General features: G+C 43.2%; 1 protein-coding gene across 1 annotated transcript in view; it reads left to right on the top strand.

Moving 5' to 3' along the window:
* Window positions 1-15,242, top strand: part of STX6 (syntaxin 6) — a 45,633-nt gene that overhangs the window by 3,276 nt on the left and 27,115 nt on the right. The window contains exons 2-3 of the mRNA XM_080916587.1: window positions 9,431-9,600; window positions 11,641-11,735. Of these exons, the coding sequence (XP_080772713.1) occupies window positions 9,431-9,600; window positions 11,641-11,735 (265 nt within the window). The remainder of the gene's footprint in view (window positions 1-9,430; window positions 9,601-11,640; window positions 11,736-15,242) is intronic.

Below are 15,242 nucleotides of genomic sequence, written 5' to 3'. Positions count from 1 at the left end.
AAAAAAAAAAAAGGAAGAAATTGATTTGTTCCAACCAAACATACCACGATTTTGGGAACCAAATTGCATATTAGCTTTTAAAATAATTAAATACTAGTTATTTAATGACACTGCTTTCAAAGTTCTTAGTTGTACCTGAATAGTTATGTGTAAATTTAATATTGGACAGCATAGTATAGCCCTTCAGGTGTAAGCAGGTGTAGCCTACTTAGTGCCAGTTAATGGCTACCTGCTGCAGACTAAAAATACAAAATCAAAACACTCATTGTGTTACTACCAACCTAAATTCAGCCAAACTCAGAAAAATTTCTGTTCTTAATTACCATCAGTTTTACACATTTTTGACCCTAACTCATTGTCATACATTAGTTACTTGTGTATTACTATGACCAAAGTACTGGAGAGAACAAGAGAGGAAAGGCTGATTTCTGCCTTAGGGTTTCAGAAGGGCCTGGTCCATGCTTGGGCAGAGCACGGTGTCAGTTCCAGAGTGTGGAAGAGGGCAGATGTCCATTCATGGCAGGCAGTGGCAGAGAAAGTGAGACAGGAGGGGCCAGGGACAGACAGATGGACAGGCAGACACACACACACTGACTTACTTCTTCCAGCTAGATCCTCCCTGCTAAAGTTTTGAGAATTCCCAAACAGCGCCACCAGCGGTGGCCTCCTGAGGCGCCCTTCACACCCAAGGCACAGCTGCTCCCACAATACCCTGTGCTAGAGCTCACAACACTGACTCTGCAGGCCAGGTCAGCAGGAATCTCACTTGTTATTTCTTTCACTACACTTGACTCTAGGCCCATCATCTTGTTCTCTTGGAATGGTTCTTGTTCCTGTGCGTTCTAGTGTGCACCGACTTTCTCTCCCATTTGATTCCTTATTCATTCCTCAGAGTCCTTTTACAACTTTCGGGTACTCACCATCATTCACAGGTTCAGAGCACCTCTTTTAAGATGATCACTTTCTAACTGTATTTCCACCCCTAACCACTTATCCAGGCTTACCCCCTTTCTCATTAGCCACCTCCAGAACACCTCCTGGTGGAGCACTGCCCTCATTCTGCTCCCTTTTGCCTCAGTGCTCCAGCATGCTACACCAGGCTCTTCCTTCTGCCTGTTCACCCATGAGCTTCCATGAGTCTCTGTGAACACTGCATTGCCTCAGGAAGGGCTTCCTTGGTGCCTGCCATCCTTGACTGTGCTGCTTCATTGCATTGTCTTATTACCTGTGACCTTTTCCCCTGTAAATGCACACACAGCATAAATGCTAGTGTGCACTCTTTAATGGTGGTGTTGGTGGTAGAGGAGATAGGGTGCTTCATAGAAGGACACACACACCATCAGCTGAGGCCCTTGGGGGCCACTGTGAGTTTAGAGATTATGGAGGTAAGCAGCCAGATGGAGTAGAAAGTTTGTTAAGACAGAACAACTAATATTTAAAGGATACATCTCCTGAACCAGGAGCACTTTTATGAATTGTCACTTTGTAATGACAGACAGATAATGGGAAATTTTGTTTCATTTCAAAGAGAAGCTGAGGGGTGGTACAGCTAAGGGCTGCAGGTCCCACATTTAACCAACCTAATTTTACTGAGGACAGGTAGAACAGGGTCAAATCATGCTGACCCAAGGAAGACCTCATCTTGATGCCTCCAGAGACTTTGGAAACTGGGAAGGAAGTGAAATTAGGGATTTAGGAATATTGGTTGGGTAACAGTACTGTGTCAGTGTGAGGGACATTAAAAAGGAGGCCATGGCAACACGTTTTAAGTAATGTAAAGATCAGCAGGTGGTCCTGCAAAGGTAGTCTGATCTGCCTCACATCTGTCTTTGTCCTTGCTGAGACGACCAATCTAGTTCCTACTAGATGATCCTCTCTAGGGTGCAGATGACTTCTCATCTTGTGGGTAGTATGTCCTGTACAGGAGGCCTTGTTGTCCTTCAGCAAAAGCAGGTTCTTACATCTGTAGTTTTTCACTCTGAAATATGGTAGTAAGGTACTTATTCCAGGCCTGCTCCTGCTTTAGGTTGTTTTTGGACCTTGTTTCTGCAGTATAATAGCTATTCAGCATACGTGCACAATAAAGCTTCTCATGAGTATTGCCAGTCTGTCCCTAGCATGTGCCCGGGCACTTTAAGAGGCCTATTTTATTAATCCTTTGCTGGTACATAGATTCAATACTAATTTGTTGGGTGTGAAAATACAGGTAGGAACTCTGAGTTAATTCAGTTGAAGCTTTGGTTCTTTAGCCTCCCCAGCCCCCTTGTTACCAAGCTTTCAGAATCAGCTCTTTTGAGTTCACAGCCTCTACTGAAACAAGACAAGAAACCCACAAAATTTAGCATGTTGGGATGCATCAGTGCAGTTATGTGTTGCTTGGTGTTTGAGCTTCAGTCAGAGAGGTGCCTCATTAGACAATGTTGTCACTGTGAGATATCACAGGTATACTTACATGAACTAAGACGACTACACTGCTAAGGCCATCCTACGTTTTGTTCTTTGTTCTTAATTTTCTAAATTAAATTTGTATTTATTTTGTCCATATGTGGCAGGGCATATCACCCTGAATGTTTGGAAGTTAGATTGTGGGAGTTCTCTCCTTCCACCCTATGCTTCACAGGGAGGAGCAGTCATCACATACTGAACCGTCTTACAGACCCTGCTTCTGGTTTGTTTGTTTTGAGACAAAGTTTCGTCATATTGCTTAAGATGGCTTGAAATCCAATATGCAGCACAGGATGACCTAAAAAATAGGGCAATCTTCTGGCCGGTGCATCTCAAAGGCTGAGATTACATGCACACACTAGCCATATCTTGCTTAGGAGGTGGGTTTTTCTGTTATTTTGCTTTGCTATTCTCACTCATTGAGTCAAGGAAAATTTTGGGGCAGGCAAGGCTAAGATTAATTTCTTTTATGTGTATAAGTGTTGTGTGCCCATGAATGTGTGGGTTCCCATGGAGGTCAGAAAAGGGCATCAGATCCTCTAGAACTGGACTAATGTACAGTTGTAAGCTGCCATGTGGGTACTGGGAGTCGAACCTAGTTTCTCTGCAAGAACAAGTGCTTTTAAACTTCTGAGCCATCTCTCTAGTCAGTCACCAGTAGGTGGTTTTGTTTGTTTTGTTTCTTAGAGAAGTTACTGTTCACTAATTTAAAATCACTTTTTTAAGGGCTTAAACACAGATATTGTAGTTCTATAAGGAAAGCAGATTTGTCTGGAAGCTTTTAGAACTGAGATAAAACAGGTCTTGGTGGTGGAATACTTTTTCTACTCAGGGTCAAGTGAACTTGAGGCAAGCAGCGAAAGTGTCTGAGCCTCCTCCACACTCTGGAACTGACACCGTGCTTTGCCCAAGCATGGACTGGGCCCTTCTGCAACCCTAAGGCAGAAGTCAGCCTTTCCTCTCGTTCTCTCCAGTACTTTGGTCATAGTAATACACAAGTAACTAATGTATGGCAATGAGTTAGGGTCAAAAATGTGTAAAACTGATGGTAATTAAGAACAGACTTTTTTCTGAATTTGGCTGAATTTAGGTTGGCAGTAAAGCTAAGTGGAGAGTGTTTTGATTTTCCCCGAAATGCAAAGGGTGTGTGTGGAAAGAGCTTTTCTCATGTGAGGTTGGCAGTGGAGTGAAGTGGGGGTGCAGGGCAGGAGCCAGCTTGAGGAGCGTGGGAGGTGGGTGAGTAACGTGGCTGCTGAGGCTTGCACTGTTTGCAACCTGCGTTTTTGAAACAACCCGCGTCCAGAAACTACCTGACTTTGTCGAACCAGAAGCTTCTCTGTAAGGAGGCATGCAGGACGGGTGCTGTTCCAGACATAGGCTGCACCAACATAGGCACTGTTCCATTTGTTTCTTATGTTGGGAAGCAGGCATTCGTTTCTGTCAGTCAGTAAGTAGTCTGTGCTCTTTTGTGTCATACCTCTGCAGACTTGTGTCACTGTCTTAATGAACAGAATAAAGTGGTGTCTCTGATCCCTAAGGTCGCTCAACTAGAGCAGCTCTCTCCTGTGTCATCTTAGTACACTCCTTTAGGATGCATCAGCTGTCTGGGTAGGAACTCAGTGACACTGAAGCCACTCCCCCAGACGGATGGGGAGACCCTGAGAGTTCTAGAGAAGTGACTGGAGAGGCCTGTTGTTAGCATTCTTCAGCTCAGTATTCTGGGACAGTATAGACCTGGAACAGGTCAGCCCTGTTGTATCTGATCACTCACCCACAGAGTCTGTGAGCACAGCAAACACTGTTTTACAATAAGTTGGGGAGTAATTGTTGCACAAGCACAGGAACAGATGCCAACTCAGAGTCTGTCTGCATCATCAGAGAAGAAAGGTAGAATCCAAAGGGAAGTTAGAGCTGCAGTTCCACAGTTTGCTAACACAGGCTCATCACAGCTACTAAGGAACAAACCTTCTCTGTTGATCTAATGTGGTAACCAAGGCTGATCGTAAAAAGAAGGGATTTACTCAGCTCACAGAGTCCAAAACTGAATCATGCAAAGAAAGACCCTGAGCTGTATCACACCTTAATGCACCCACTTATGGGAGGGACATATGCTGTGGAGGCAGTAAGCCAGAGGCAAGGAAGAGGGTCAAGTTCTGTCTTCTGTAGCAGCTTCTCTTTTCAGGAACTACCTAGGGCCCCACAAGAACTGCCAAAGACCTACCTACCTTCTGCTAGGACCTGCCTCTTAAAGGTTTCTAAACCTCTATTTTGCCATGCTAAGGCCAAGCCACCATAAACCCTTAGGGACACACTTAAACCACATCCAAACTGTGACACTCACTGTTACCTGAGATATTTCTCATTTATTTCTATATTTGCACCCCCACCCCTTTTGTTTTTCTTTTGAGGCAAGATCTCAGTAGATCAGGTTGACCACAGATCTGCCAGCCTCTGTCTTCTTACTGGGATTGAAGGCATGCACCACTAAGGGGGGGGCATATATTTGGCAAACTTAATTAAATATAAGTAAGAAAACGTTGTGATTTTTTTTTTTGGAGGGGGTGACACTTGGGAATATTTTTTGTAGCTCTCCCAACCTAGATTGTTTGGGATGGTAGCCCTTTACTATGCCACAACAGATTGGAAAGCTGTGTGAAGAGACATTACAGTCAAGTCAGTACCAATGGGTCAGTGTTGAGTTAGCTTCAAAAGGTTAGTCCTGTTGCTATCAACTTTTGTCTAAAGAGAGTAGAGGAATCTTGTTTGGAAAGTTCCCGTTTTCTGAGAAGGTCCATTCATGTCTTAATCCGGAAAGAAGTGCATGTAAGTGTCCTATAGTCACATTGTGGGTTGATGTTAGTGTCCTTCACTTCGTGTTTATGAGGACTTGTCAGATACTGTGCTTTTACAGGCTGTCAAACAACAAGTGGGTAAAGTTTTTGTTTTCACAGCTTTACTAAGGCAGTGCCTTTGTTGCCTATGACATGGTGCATAGGACTGACTTTCAAAGCCTAAGATTAGAAGAAAATTTCCCTGACTCACATGGAGATAGTCACTTTTCTTCAGTGCTTGGGCAAGGTGTCTCTGCAGAGGAGCTAGAGCCATAGTTCTTAGGAAGATAGCTAGTGAGCTTTAGTTGAAATGCTGGACATGATTCCAAAGCTGTTGGTGACTCAACTGCTATTAACCAAGGAAGTGTGGGTGTATCATGCCCTTGTGTATCCCTCATCATTCCATCACATACCTGAGAGAAAGGTCTGGAATAGCTAGGCTGGGCTGTCCAAAGAAAGGAGCAGCTTGGCCACAGCTGCCCATTCAGTAAAGTGCTTACTGGGCTGGCCGTGTAGGGGAGTGGTTTACTGGGTGGCCCCTCTTTAGCTGGTTTGACTGAGCTCCTTTCCTTTCCTTTCCTTTCCTTTCCTTTCCTTTCCTTTCCTTTCCTTTCCTTTCCTTTCCTTTCCTTTCCTCCCCTTTCCTTTCCTTTCCCTTTCCCTTTCCTTTCCTTTTTCCTTTCCTTTCCTAGGAAGTCAGAGAAGGAAAGAGGGGCACTTCTCCTTTTGACCTCCCAGATGGCAGGTGGCTGGGCTATGTGTTGCTGAATTTTAGGGGCTGGTTTGCTAAAATGCTAAGTGGTCCTCAGTGTTTACTGCTAGGTGCTTATATGCAGTTCTGAGTGTAAGAGAGTGGCCTGGTTGGTCTTGTGCTTTCTGAGAAGTGGCTAGTGGTTCTGGGCACTTTGTGGAAATCTCAAGTTCTTTGGGAAATTCTGATTAGTGTTTTCAAAGTTTCTGCAAGGCATCGTTGCATGTGCTTACAATAATGCCAGCTTTCTGAAAACTGAAACGGGATTAATCCATTTCAAGGTTAACCTAGGCTACGTAGTGAGACTCTCAAAACTATCCATGGTGGCACAGTCCTTTAAACTGAGCACTTGGGTGGCAGAGACAGATAAATCTCTTTGAGTTTAAGGCCAGCCTGGCCTATAGAGAGGATTCCAGGAGAGCCAGGACTACATAGAGAGACCCTGTTTTTTTTTTTTTTTTTAAGATTTATTTGTTTTATTTATTTATATGAGTATACTGTAGCTGTTTTCAGACACACTAGAAGAGCGCATTGGAACCCATTACAAATGGTTGTGAGCTATGTGGTTGCTGGGAATTGAACTCAGGACCTCTGGAAAAACAATCAGTGCTCTTAACCACTGAGCCATCTTTCCAGCCCAAGAGACCCTGTCTTAAAAAACAAACAAAAATGTTCCCCTCCTAAAAAAAGAGAAAACCCCCCCACCCTCAGAAAACTTGGTTGTGACCCACATTATTCCCTACTATTTATTCAAGCCTGGGAAAATGTTACTAAAAGGTAAGGCTGTTCGGTTCTCTGGAAGGCCTCTTCGGTACTATTAAGTTGGGGTTCCCGGACACACTCTGAGCTCTGGCTTTTATTTCCAAGATTTAGCCATTGCTGACAGTACCTAATTTTGGAGTCTCTTTAAAAGAAAAATGTGCTTTGGAAACATGAAGTAATGGTTGTTTTACCTTTCTTATGTTTGTACTCTACAATGAAAACTAAATGAGCCCTAATTTAAAGCCAAGGTCTTTAGAGTGGAATAAACCAAGACCTGGTTAGGTCTGTGGGGTGTTGGGCATTGCTCTGAGATAGCCCTATCATGTTTCTGATCCCTGCTTCTTTAGGACATTAATTAGCTGTGGATTACTTGGGAACTTAAAGTGCCACCAAAGTCCTCTCCATATCTCCATATTCAATCACCCCAGAGAACTTTTTTAAAACTATGCGATCAGTCTCTCTCCCCCTCATTTTGGTTCATGTGTATGTGTGTCTCCTGTCTGTATTCCCATGTATTTGAGTGCTTGAGGAGGTCCGAAGAGATTGCTGATCTCTGGAACTGAATGTGGGTCTTAGGAACCAAATTCAGATCCTCTGGGAGAGAAGAAGCTCTCTCAACTATGGAGCCATCTTTCCAGCCCTGAGACCATGCAGTCCTGAAAGTCTGGTCTGGGACTACTAGGGTGGGGGTGGGGCGTGTCTTGAGATGAGCCACAGGAGGATCCATTTGTTACTCAGACTCTCTTTGTAACAGTGTTCCTTTTATGCCTCTCAGTGTTGCTGTCTGCACTGATGAATAGTGGTATACCAGGTGATCTGTAAATCTTCCTACCTTGCTGTATCACAATGACTTACTACCTGGAACTCAGAAAAAATGTTGGTTATATGCTTTTACACAGAGTCTTTACAAAACAGTAAGAGTTATTAATTTTATAAAATCTTGTCCCTCAAATAGACATTTCTTTGTTTTTTTGTTTATTTTTGTTTGTGTGTTGTTGAGCCAGGGTCTTTTCATATAGCCCATGCTGTCTTGGAACTCACTTTATAGGGTAGGCTGACCTCAGACTCACAGAGTTCTACTGCCTCTGCCTCCCCAAGTGTTGGGAATTAAGGCCTGTACCACCATGCCTGGATTTTTCTTTTTCTTTTTTTTTTGTAAGGTTATACTTTAGCGATAATGAAATTCACCCCTTTTATCATCTGCTTCTGCATGATGACATGAATTCTCAGGTATGCAATTACCATTACCATAGTTAGGATACTGGACAGGCTCTGGAGACAGTCTATTTGGTAAAGGCATGTTGTGCTACACAAGCCTAAGAACCTCAAACCTCCAGCAACCACTTTTTTAAAAAAATTATGCTATTCCAGATTATTAGGTGGAGACAGAGAGATATGTGGGGATTTCTCCCTAGCCAGCCCAGCTTTGTTAATGAGCTCTAGGCCAACGAGAGGGACAGTTTCAAAAAATAAGGCGAATGGGTGCTAAGGAACAAAACCCAAGGATGTTCTTTGGCCTTGGCATGTATGTACCTTTTGATACAGTAATTTTGATGGGATTTGGGCCGAGAGAACCTTTTAACTACATCTGCTGTGAAAACATGCTGCATTGTATTGTTGTTGGGCCTAGTCCCATACTGTAAACAAGAAAAACATCAGTCTGTTAAACTGTGTTGCTTAATATAGGGAAGCAGATACTTAGCAAAGCTGAAATATTTAGTAATATTCCAGTGAGGCTTTGGGTTTTAAATGTCTCAGTAAATACTTTAAATCTATAAAACATGAGTGATGGAGGGTAGTCCTCCATTCCTCCCATACCAAGAAAAGAAAGAATGACTATCACACCAAATGAAAACTACAGGAATGTGAAGGACCTAGTTAATTGATAGGATTGCTTCTCTGTGTTACTTTAGTGCCGTCTGTTGAGAAAATAACAGAACTGTCTTCCTCAAATAAACTTTATGTTAAAATTGCTTAAATAGTGGCCAATTTGTTCTGCATCTGCTGGAAGGATGCATGTGTGATGCTGGGAGGATGCATGTGTGATGCTCTGAGAATGTGTGTGTGATGCTGTGAGGATGCATGTGTGATGCTGTGAGGATGTGTGTGATGCTGTGAGGATGTATGTGTGATGCTGTGAGGATGCATGTGTGATGCTGTGAGGATGTGTGTGATGCTGTGAGGATGCATGTGTGATGCTGTGAGGATGTGTGTGATGCTGTGAGGATGTGTGTGATGCTGTGAGGATGCATGTGTGATGCTGTGAGGATGTGTGTGTGATGCTCTGAGAATGTGTGGGGATGCTTTGAGGATGTATGTGTGATGCTGTGAAGATGTATGTGTGATGCTGTGAGGATGTGTGTGTGATGCTGTGAGGATGTATGTGTGATGCTGTGAGGATGTATGTGTGATGCTGTGAGGATGTGTGTGTGATGCTGTGAGGATGTGTGTGTGATGCTGTGAGGATGTGTGTGTGATGCTGTGAGGATGTGTGTGTGATGCTGTGAGGATGCATGTGTGATGCTGTGAGGATGTGTGTGTGATGCTGTGAGGATGTGTGTGTGTGATATTGCCTCAAGTCCTGCTCTTATTTGTCACTGAGTCATTTGTGACCTCTCCTTTCCCTTTCCCTTGATTACAGAGAGGTACAGAAAGCAGTCAACACTGCCCAAGGATTGTTTCAAAGATGGACAGAGCTTCTTCAGGGCCCCTGTGCAGCAACGAGAGAAGAAATCGACTGGACCACCAACGAGCTGAGGAACAACCTCCGCAGCATAGAGTGGGATCTAGAGGACCTCGATGAAACCATCAATATCCTTCTCTGCTGTCTGGGGTCTAGAGACGTGGGAACATGGGCAGGAGATAAGCTTTTATCCACATGTCTGGAGCCACAGATGAAAGGCTGTATTTATAGTGATTGATCTGCCTTTGTTGGTCATTACCCAATAATCTCAGGAAGGATAGCCCTGTTCTTTCATCTGTGGCGAATCCGGCATTATCCAGGCTGCACAGGGCAGTGATCATCACTTTGGACCCTGGATTAAATCTGCTGGTGCCCTCCTCATTTCACCATTGTAGAAATAAAAATAAACTTTTCTTCTCACATGGTAAAATATTAATACTTTCAATATCTGTGAGGGATTTTTTTTTTTTATCACACCCAAACAGTTCTCCAGTAGACACCAGCTGAGTGTCCTCTGGTTTTGGAAACTGTGTACCATGGGATCCTGTAGCTTTCACAGCTCCCATATCAGATGCCATGCGCATGCCCCAGCTTCTGACCTGTGCTTCAAACCCACTTCCTGTTTGTTTATATTTTCAAGAGCAGCTAGTAGAGCTCTGGGAAATGCATTGCTTAGTTGCTCATGTATTATAAAGTCTGGAAGAGATGCCCAGGGGAAGGTAGGCAGAAGAGCATTGTGTGGCTTCCAGGAATGCCATTCTTTTGTACTACTCCACAGGAACCCTGTCCACCTCAGGACTATGAAAGTATCATCACAGGAACATTATTGATTAGGTCATTGGCTATTGGTGATTAGCTCAACCTTTTTTCCCTTTCTCAATAGGGGTATTGGTGGCTGGAAATTCCTATTACCAGTCATAGAGTTGGTTTGTTTGGTGATCAGAGGAATTGTGTAGGAGTCACCAGTCATCTAGGAGCATATGGAATCTGGAGACTTCAAGGGCCTTAGGAGCTCTGTGCCAGAGACTGAGTTGAAATATATATTTGATAGTGTCACAGCAGTGACTCTGGCTTTGGCCACATTAGTAAGCTTTCTGTGCTTTAGATTCCTCTTCAAAAGAACTCTAGGATAAAGAGAGCGCCCAACTTAGGAAAGCCAAGCGAGTTACATGCATCAAGAGCTTAAAGTGGGCCTGCTCAGAGTAATTGACTCTAAAGGATTAGCAGTTGGACAGGGATGCTCTTTGGTAATATAGCCCTTGATCCTAGCATGTGAGAATCAGATTTCTGGCCCTGTAGAAACACAGGCATGCGTGCATGCACCACACTAGCAGTCATTGCTGCATAGCTGTGTATTCAGGCCAGTGGTACAGCCTGCTAGTTAGAGCTCAAAAGAGAACCTCTTCAAAGACTTCTCCACTTAAGTGATTTTAAAATGCTACTGTCCATTTGAAGAGCTTCTTGTAACCATGAAACACTGTTTGCTGAAAGCAGATCCATTATGCTAATTTATGCAGTTGATCCTGGGGGAAAACACAGATTTGACCCATGAACTTGATCTGTTGATGCTGAATTGTGCAGCTTTCTGTTCTCTGCCGGAAAGGCTCTGTAACCAAAACTTTAGTTAGATAATATGCTGGTTCAGTGTCTGAATTCTGGTTTGTGTTTTAAGGAAACCAGCTTCTACAAGTTCACTCACTGGGCATCATGGGTCCATAGGCACTTGGTATGTAGTGCTTCATTTCGTTCTAGAGACAGGAGGAAGATCTTAGCTGACCTGTGGTCAGTTAGCCGTGAATTCATGGTGAGCCCCATAGCTCTTTTCTCCCCTCCACCCTCTCTCATACTTTCAGCTCAGCTACACCCCAGCCTGAAACCCAGGTTAGCCTGGAACTCAAGGTCCTCCCTCCTCTTGTGTGCTGGGATTACAGGTGTGCCCCATTATGCCCAGCCAGCAGAGGCTACCTTTCACTTGTCGAGGCATCTCTGTCTTGGGGCAAAGGGATGTTCTCGCAGTTGTGGTTGAAGAGAAAGTTTAGGAATGTTCTGTGAAGTTGAGTGTTCTTGGGAGGTATGGGTTATTTCATTTCTTGTGCTTCCGTGCCCTTGGCTTATCAGGAAGCTTTTTGGCTTTTGATGCTATTGTTTTGCCTTAATTTGTTGGCTACGCATAGTTGAAGCAAATCCTAGAAAATTCAATCTGGATGCAACTGAATTGAGCATAAGAAAAGCCTTCATCACAAGTACTCGGCAAATTGTCAGGGTAAGGAGTGCGCCTTGCTGTGTTGTCTTTGCAAGAGAGAGACACACTGGTCAGACCCTCATCAGTCACAGCCCAGCAGGTTGACTCTGAAATAGCCTTTCAGCATGAACTCAATGCCAGTGTCTCATATTCAGTGTCTGTGATGGGGATCTACTTTGACTGCTGTTTGGGTTTTTAGAATGAGAATGCTTAAGCTGGCTGGAAGCTTACTCTAAGGGCATGATCTACTTACCTAGGTCTCTAACTTCCTGAAAATAGAGATTAATAAAAAACAAAACAGAACAAAAAACTTTTGATGTGCTCTATCTCTGAACAGAAGCAAAGTCTCTTGTCGAAGCCATTTGGTCTCCTGATTGACTGGTAATCATGTGATTGTTGGTTAAGTGGCTCTTCCTGGGTTTGGCTGGTGGCAGTTCCTACCATCTGAATTGCTTTTGGAACTCCTACCAAACTATTCCTATTGCAAGTGTGTGACAGCTTCCCAGGAGTTACCCAGAGCAGGCAAGCCAAGGGTGGCATGTAAAAACAAGCCGTGGAGTGGACACGGTTTAATATAAAATTATTAAGAACACTAGCCACTATAAAGGATAAAGGAGAAAATATAGTTTAGGTAAAACTCTCCTGTCAGTCAGATGTATTTTATATTTTGAAAGTATACGGCTAAGCCGTTTGATTAGCATAACTAAATGTAAGAGAAGCAGCTGCCATTAACATATGCACTCGGAAGTAGCTTCCTTGAAGAGAAAGACTTGGGACCAGACCAGTGCTGACATATGATATGGCAGGAACCTTGCTTAGTGTTTGCCAAAGACTTTCATCATGCGCTTTCCTCTCAATGATCTCAAATGGTAGATTATCACCAGACTTTATTCTTGTTTCATTTTTTTTCATTATTTTTTGTTTCATTCAGTAGTTGGCCTTTCTCTCTGCTTAAAACTAAATTGTTTATATATAAGCTCACATGTAATAGAGCAGAAACCTTTTTGACTTCAGGTGCCCCTAAAGACAACGAGTACTTGGCTTCAACATTTTAACTTTCTGGGCAGTTGTGATGTTACTCTGCTAAGCACATTGCTAGGTGACATCTTTTGTGTGACATTCCCTCAACCATTTTCCTTACTTACTCAGACATGCTCTCGTTCTGTAGTCCACTCTGGCCTCAGACTCATGGGGACCTGCTTGTCTCAGCCTCCCAGCACTGCTTTGCAGATGTGAGCCACCACATCTGGCTGTTAGAGCATGTGTGCTGCATGGAACAGCACCCAGTGTTCCTGAGAGCTGAGCTGTCTCCAGCCCTCGGTTCCTTAAACACGTCCATTTTCCTTCCTCCTTGCTTCTGGTGCCCTACACTCCCGTCCCTTGTCCCTCAGCTCTCCCTCTTTTCCCCTCCCTTCCCTTTTTTGTGATGGTGTTTCTGAAGGATGCTACAGTTGACCTAATACTTCACGGTGCCTCACGGTCAAGTGTACAGTCTTTAATCAATGCAGTTATTCTTTCTGTAAGGTGGTACTTGTGAGTTTTGAGAATTGGAATTCAAAGATTTTTGTATATTGAAAGTTAAATTATGACTGGAAGTAGATCCTAAAGTTCATTTCATTTTTGTTTCTAGGCATGGTCTCTTTGTCTCTGACTGTCCTAGAACTCTCTAGACCAAGCTGGCCTCAAAAACACAGAGATCCACCTGTTTCTGCCTCTTGAGTGCTGGGATTACAGTTGTGAGCCCCCACTACCCACTAATATTTGAAAATCTGTTTAAAGTATATCTTAGATTCTTTTAGATCATAACAGTACCTCAGAAGCTTACTGTCCTTACAGGGCATGAGACCTGAACCACACTTACTGCGCTCTCAGCTGGCTGTTTGGTGATTTACTAGCTTTGTTGCTTTCACTTATTCCCCGCACCCACCTTTGAGAAACTGTTAGCATTTGCCACCGGTGGAGTCATTAAACCCAAACTTTTGGTGACTTGGTTTTAATAACTTTAACTGGAAGTCTTCCAGAAAAGAAGGAAGTAACAGAGTCACCTTGATTAAAAACAAAAGAGTTGCATGAATTGACCTTAGTGTGTTCAGCTGAAGAGATTGCAGGCTCTGGGTAGGAACTGTGGATAAGGGGCAGGGAGTAGCAGGTTTGGGAAATGGGACAGAGTTTACAGGAGGACTTTGAGATCACAGGCTTAGCCAGCTTTGATCCTACTGACCTTTCGTTTAGTGGCCTACTTTTTTTTCCCTTCAGAACGTTGTGTCTAATTGCTGTGTTTACAGCATTTCTACCCTTCTTTTCTTTCTTCCCATTTCAACTCTTTTCCCCGTACTTGCTCTCAAATTTGTGACCTCTTCTTTATTCATTATTACTGTTACACACATACACACAAATTAAATGTATATACATATACAGGCACATGCACATACATATATACACACATATACTTATATATGTGTGCACACATATGAATGCTAAAAGTGCAATCTGCTGTTTCTCTTTAGTGTTCTTTATGTGTATAGGTGTTTGGCCTGACCTCCTTGGATTGGATAGCCCATCACAGGGCTTGTACCTGGAGAAGACTAGATCTCCTTTTCAGAGCCAGTCATAACCTGTAGATCTTCACATAGGAGTGGATCTTGTGACATGTCCTCCATCCATACTATGATGTCAGCTGCTGTTGTCATTGTGCAGGTCTTGTTTAGATACGATATTGTTAAAATTTCATGGATTAACCTCCCTGTTATTTACCAAAGACAGTATCTCTTAGCAGACGTCCTGCTCCTCTACCTTTAAAAATCTTTCTGCCCTTTCTCCATGATGTTCCCTGAGCCTTTGGTGTAGGGTTTGTGCTGTAGAAATATTGATTGGGATTGGGCACTCCACGGTCAGTTGTTCTCTGTATTTGACTATTTGTGGCTTCCTGTAATGGCTTCCATCTGCCACAGAAGAAGTTTCTTTGGTAGGAGTGAGAGTTATGTTCATCAGTGAAGTAAGGGTGAGCATTGAGAAAGCTTGGGGAGGTATACTGGTTTAAGAGAGTTATTACCCTATATTTTGTCTGTTTGTTTTTTTGAGTCAGGGACTCATTACATAGCCCTGGCTGTTCTGGAACTCACTATATAGATCTGGCTAGCCTTAAACTCAGATCCACCTGCTTCTGCTTCCTAAGTATTAGGATTAAAGGCATGAGCCACCACATGTGGCCTTCTACTTTATTCTTAAATGAGCATATTCTAATTTGATTGAGTTACTTGTCAAGCAGAGCAGTCAGTGATAAACAAAGCCTTTTGTCTTTCTACAAAGAAGCAAATTCTTCCTGTATGATCTGTGTGTGAGGCACTTGTGCACACTAGACGTACACACCTTGAGCTACAGCAAAGCCCTTCTCCCGGGTGAATTCCTGATGAATATTTATTAGCCATGAATTTTTACTCTTCCCTTGTTTAAAGAGTTGCTAAGCAACTTCTAAGGTTGTCCAAAGTTTTCCTGGTAATTTTTATCTGAAAAAATAAATCTTAGTTA

The sequence above is a fragment of the Micromys minutus genome, assembly GCF_963924665.1.
Source record: "Micromys minutus genome assembly, chromosome: 1".
Classification (NCBI taxonomy): domain Eukaryota; kingdom Metazoa; phylum Chordata; class Mammalia; order Rodentia; family Muridae; genus Micromys; species Micromys minutus.
Note: the sequence above shows the minus strand (reverse complement) of the source record. Positions and strands in the feature narration are given on the sequence as shown.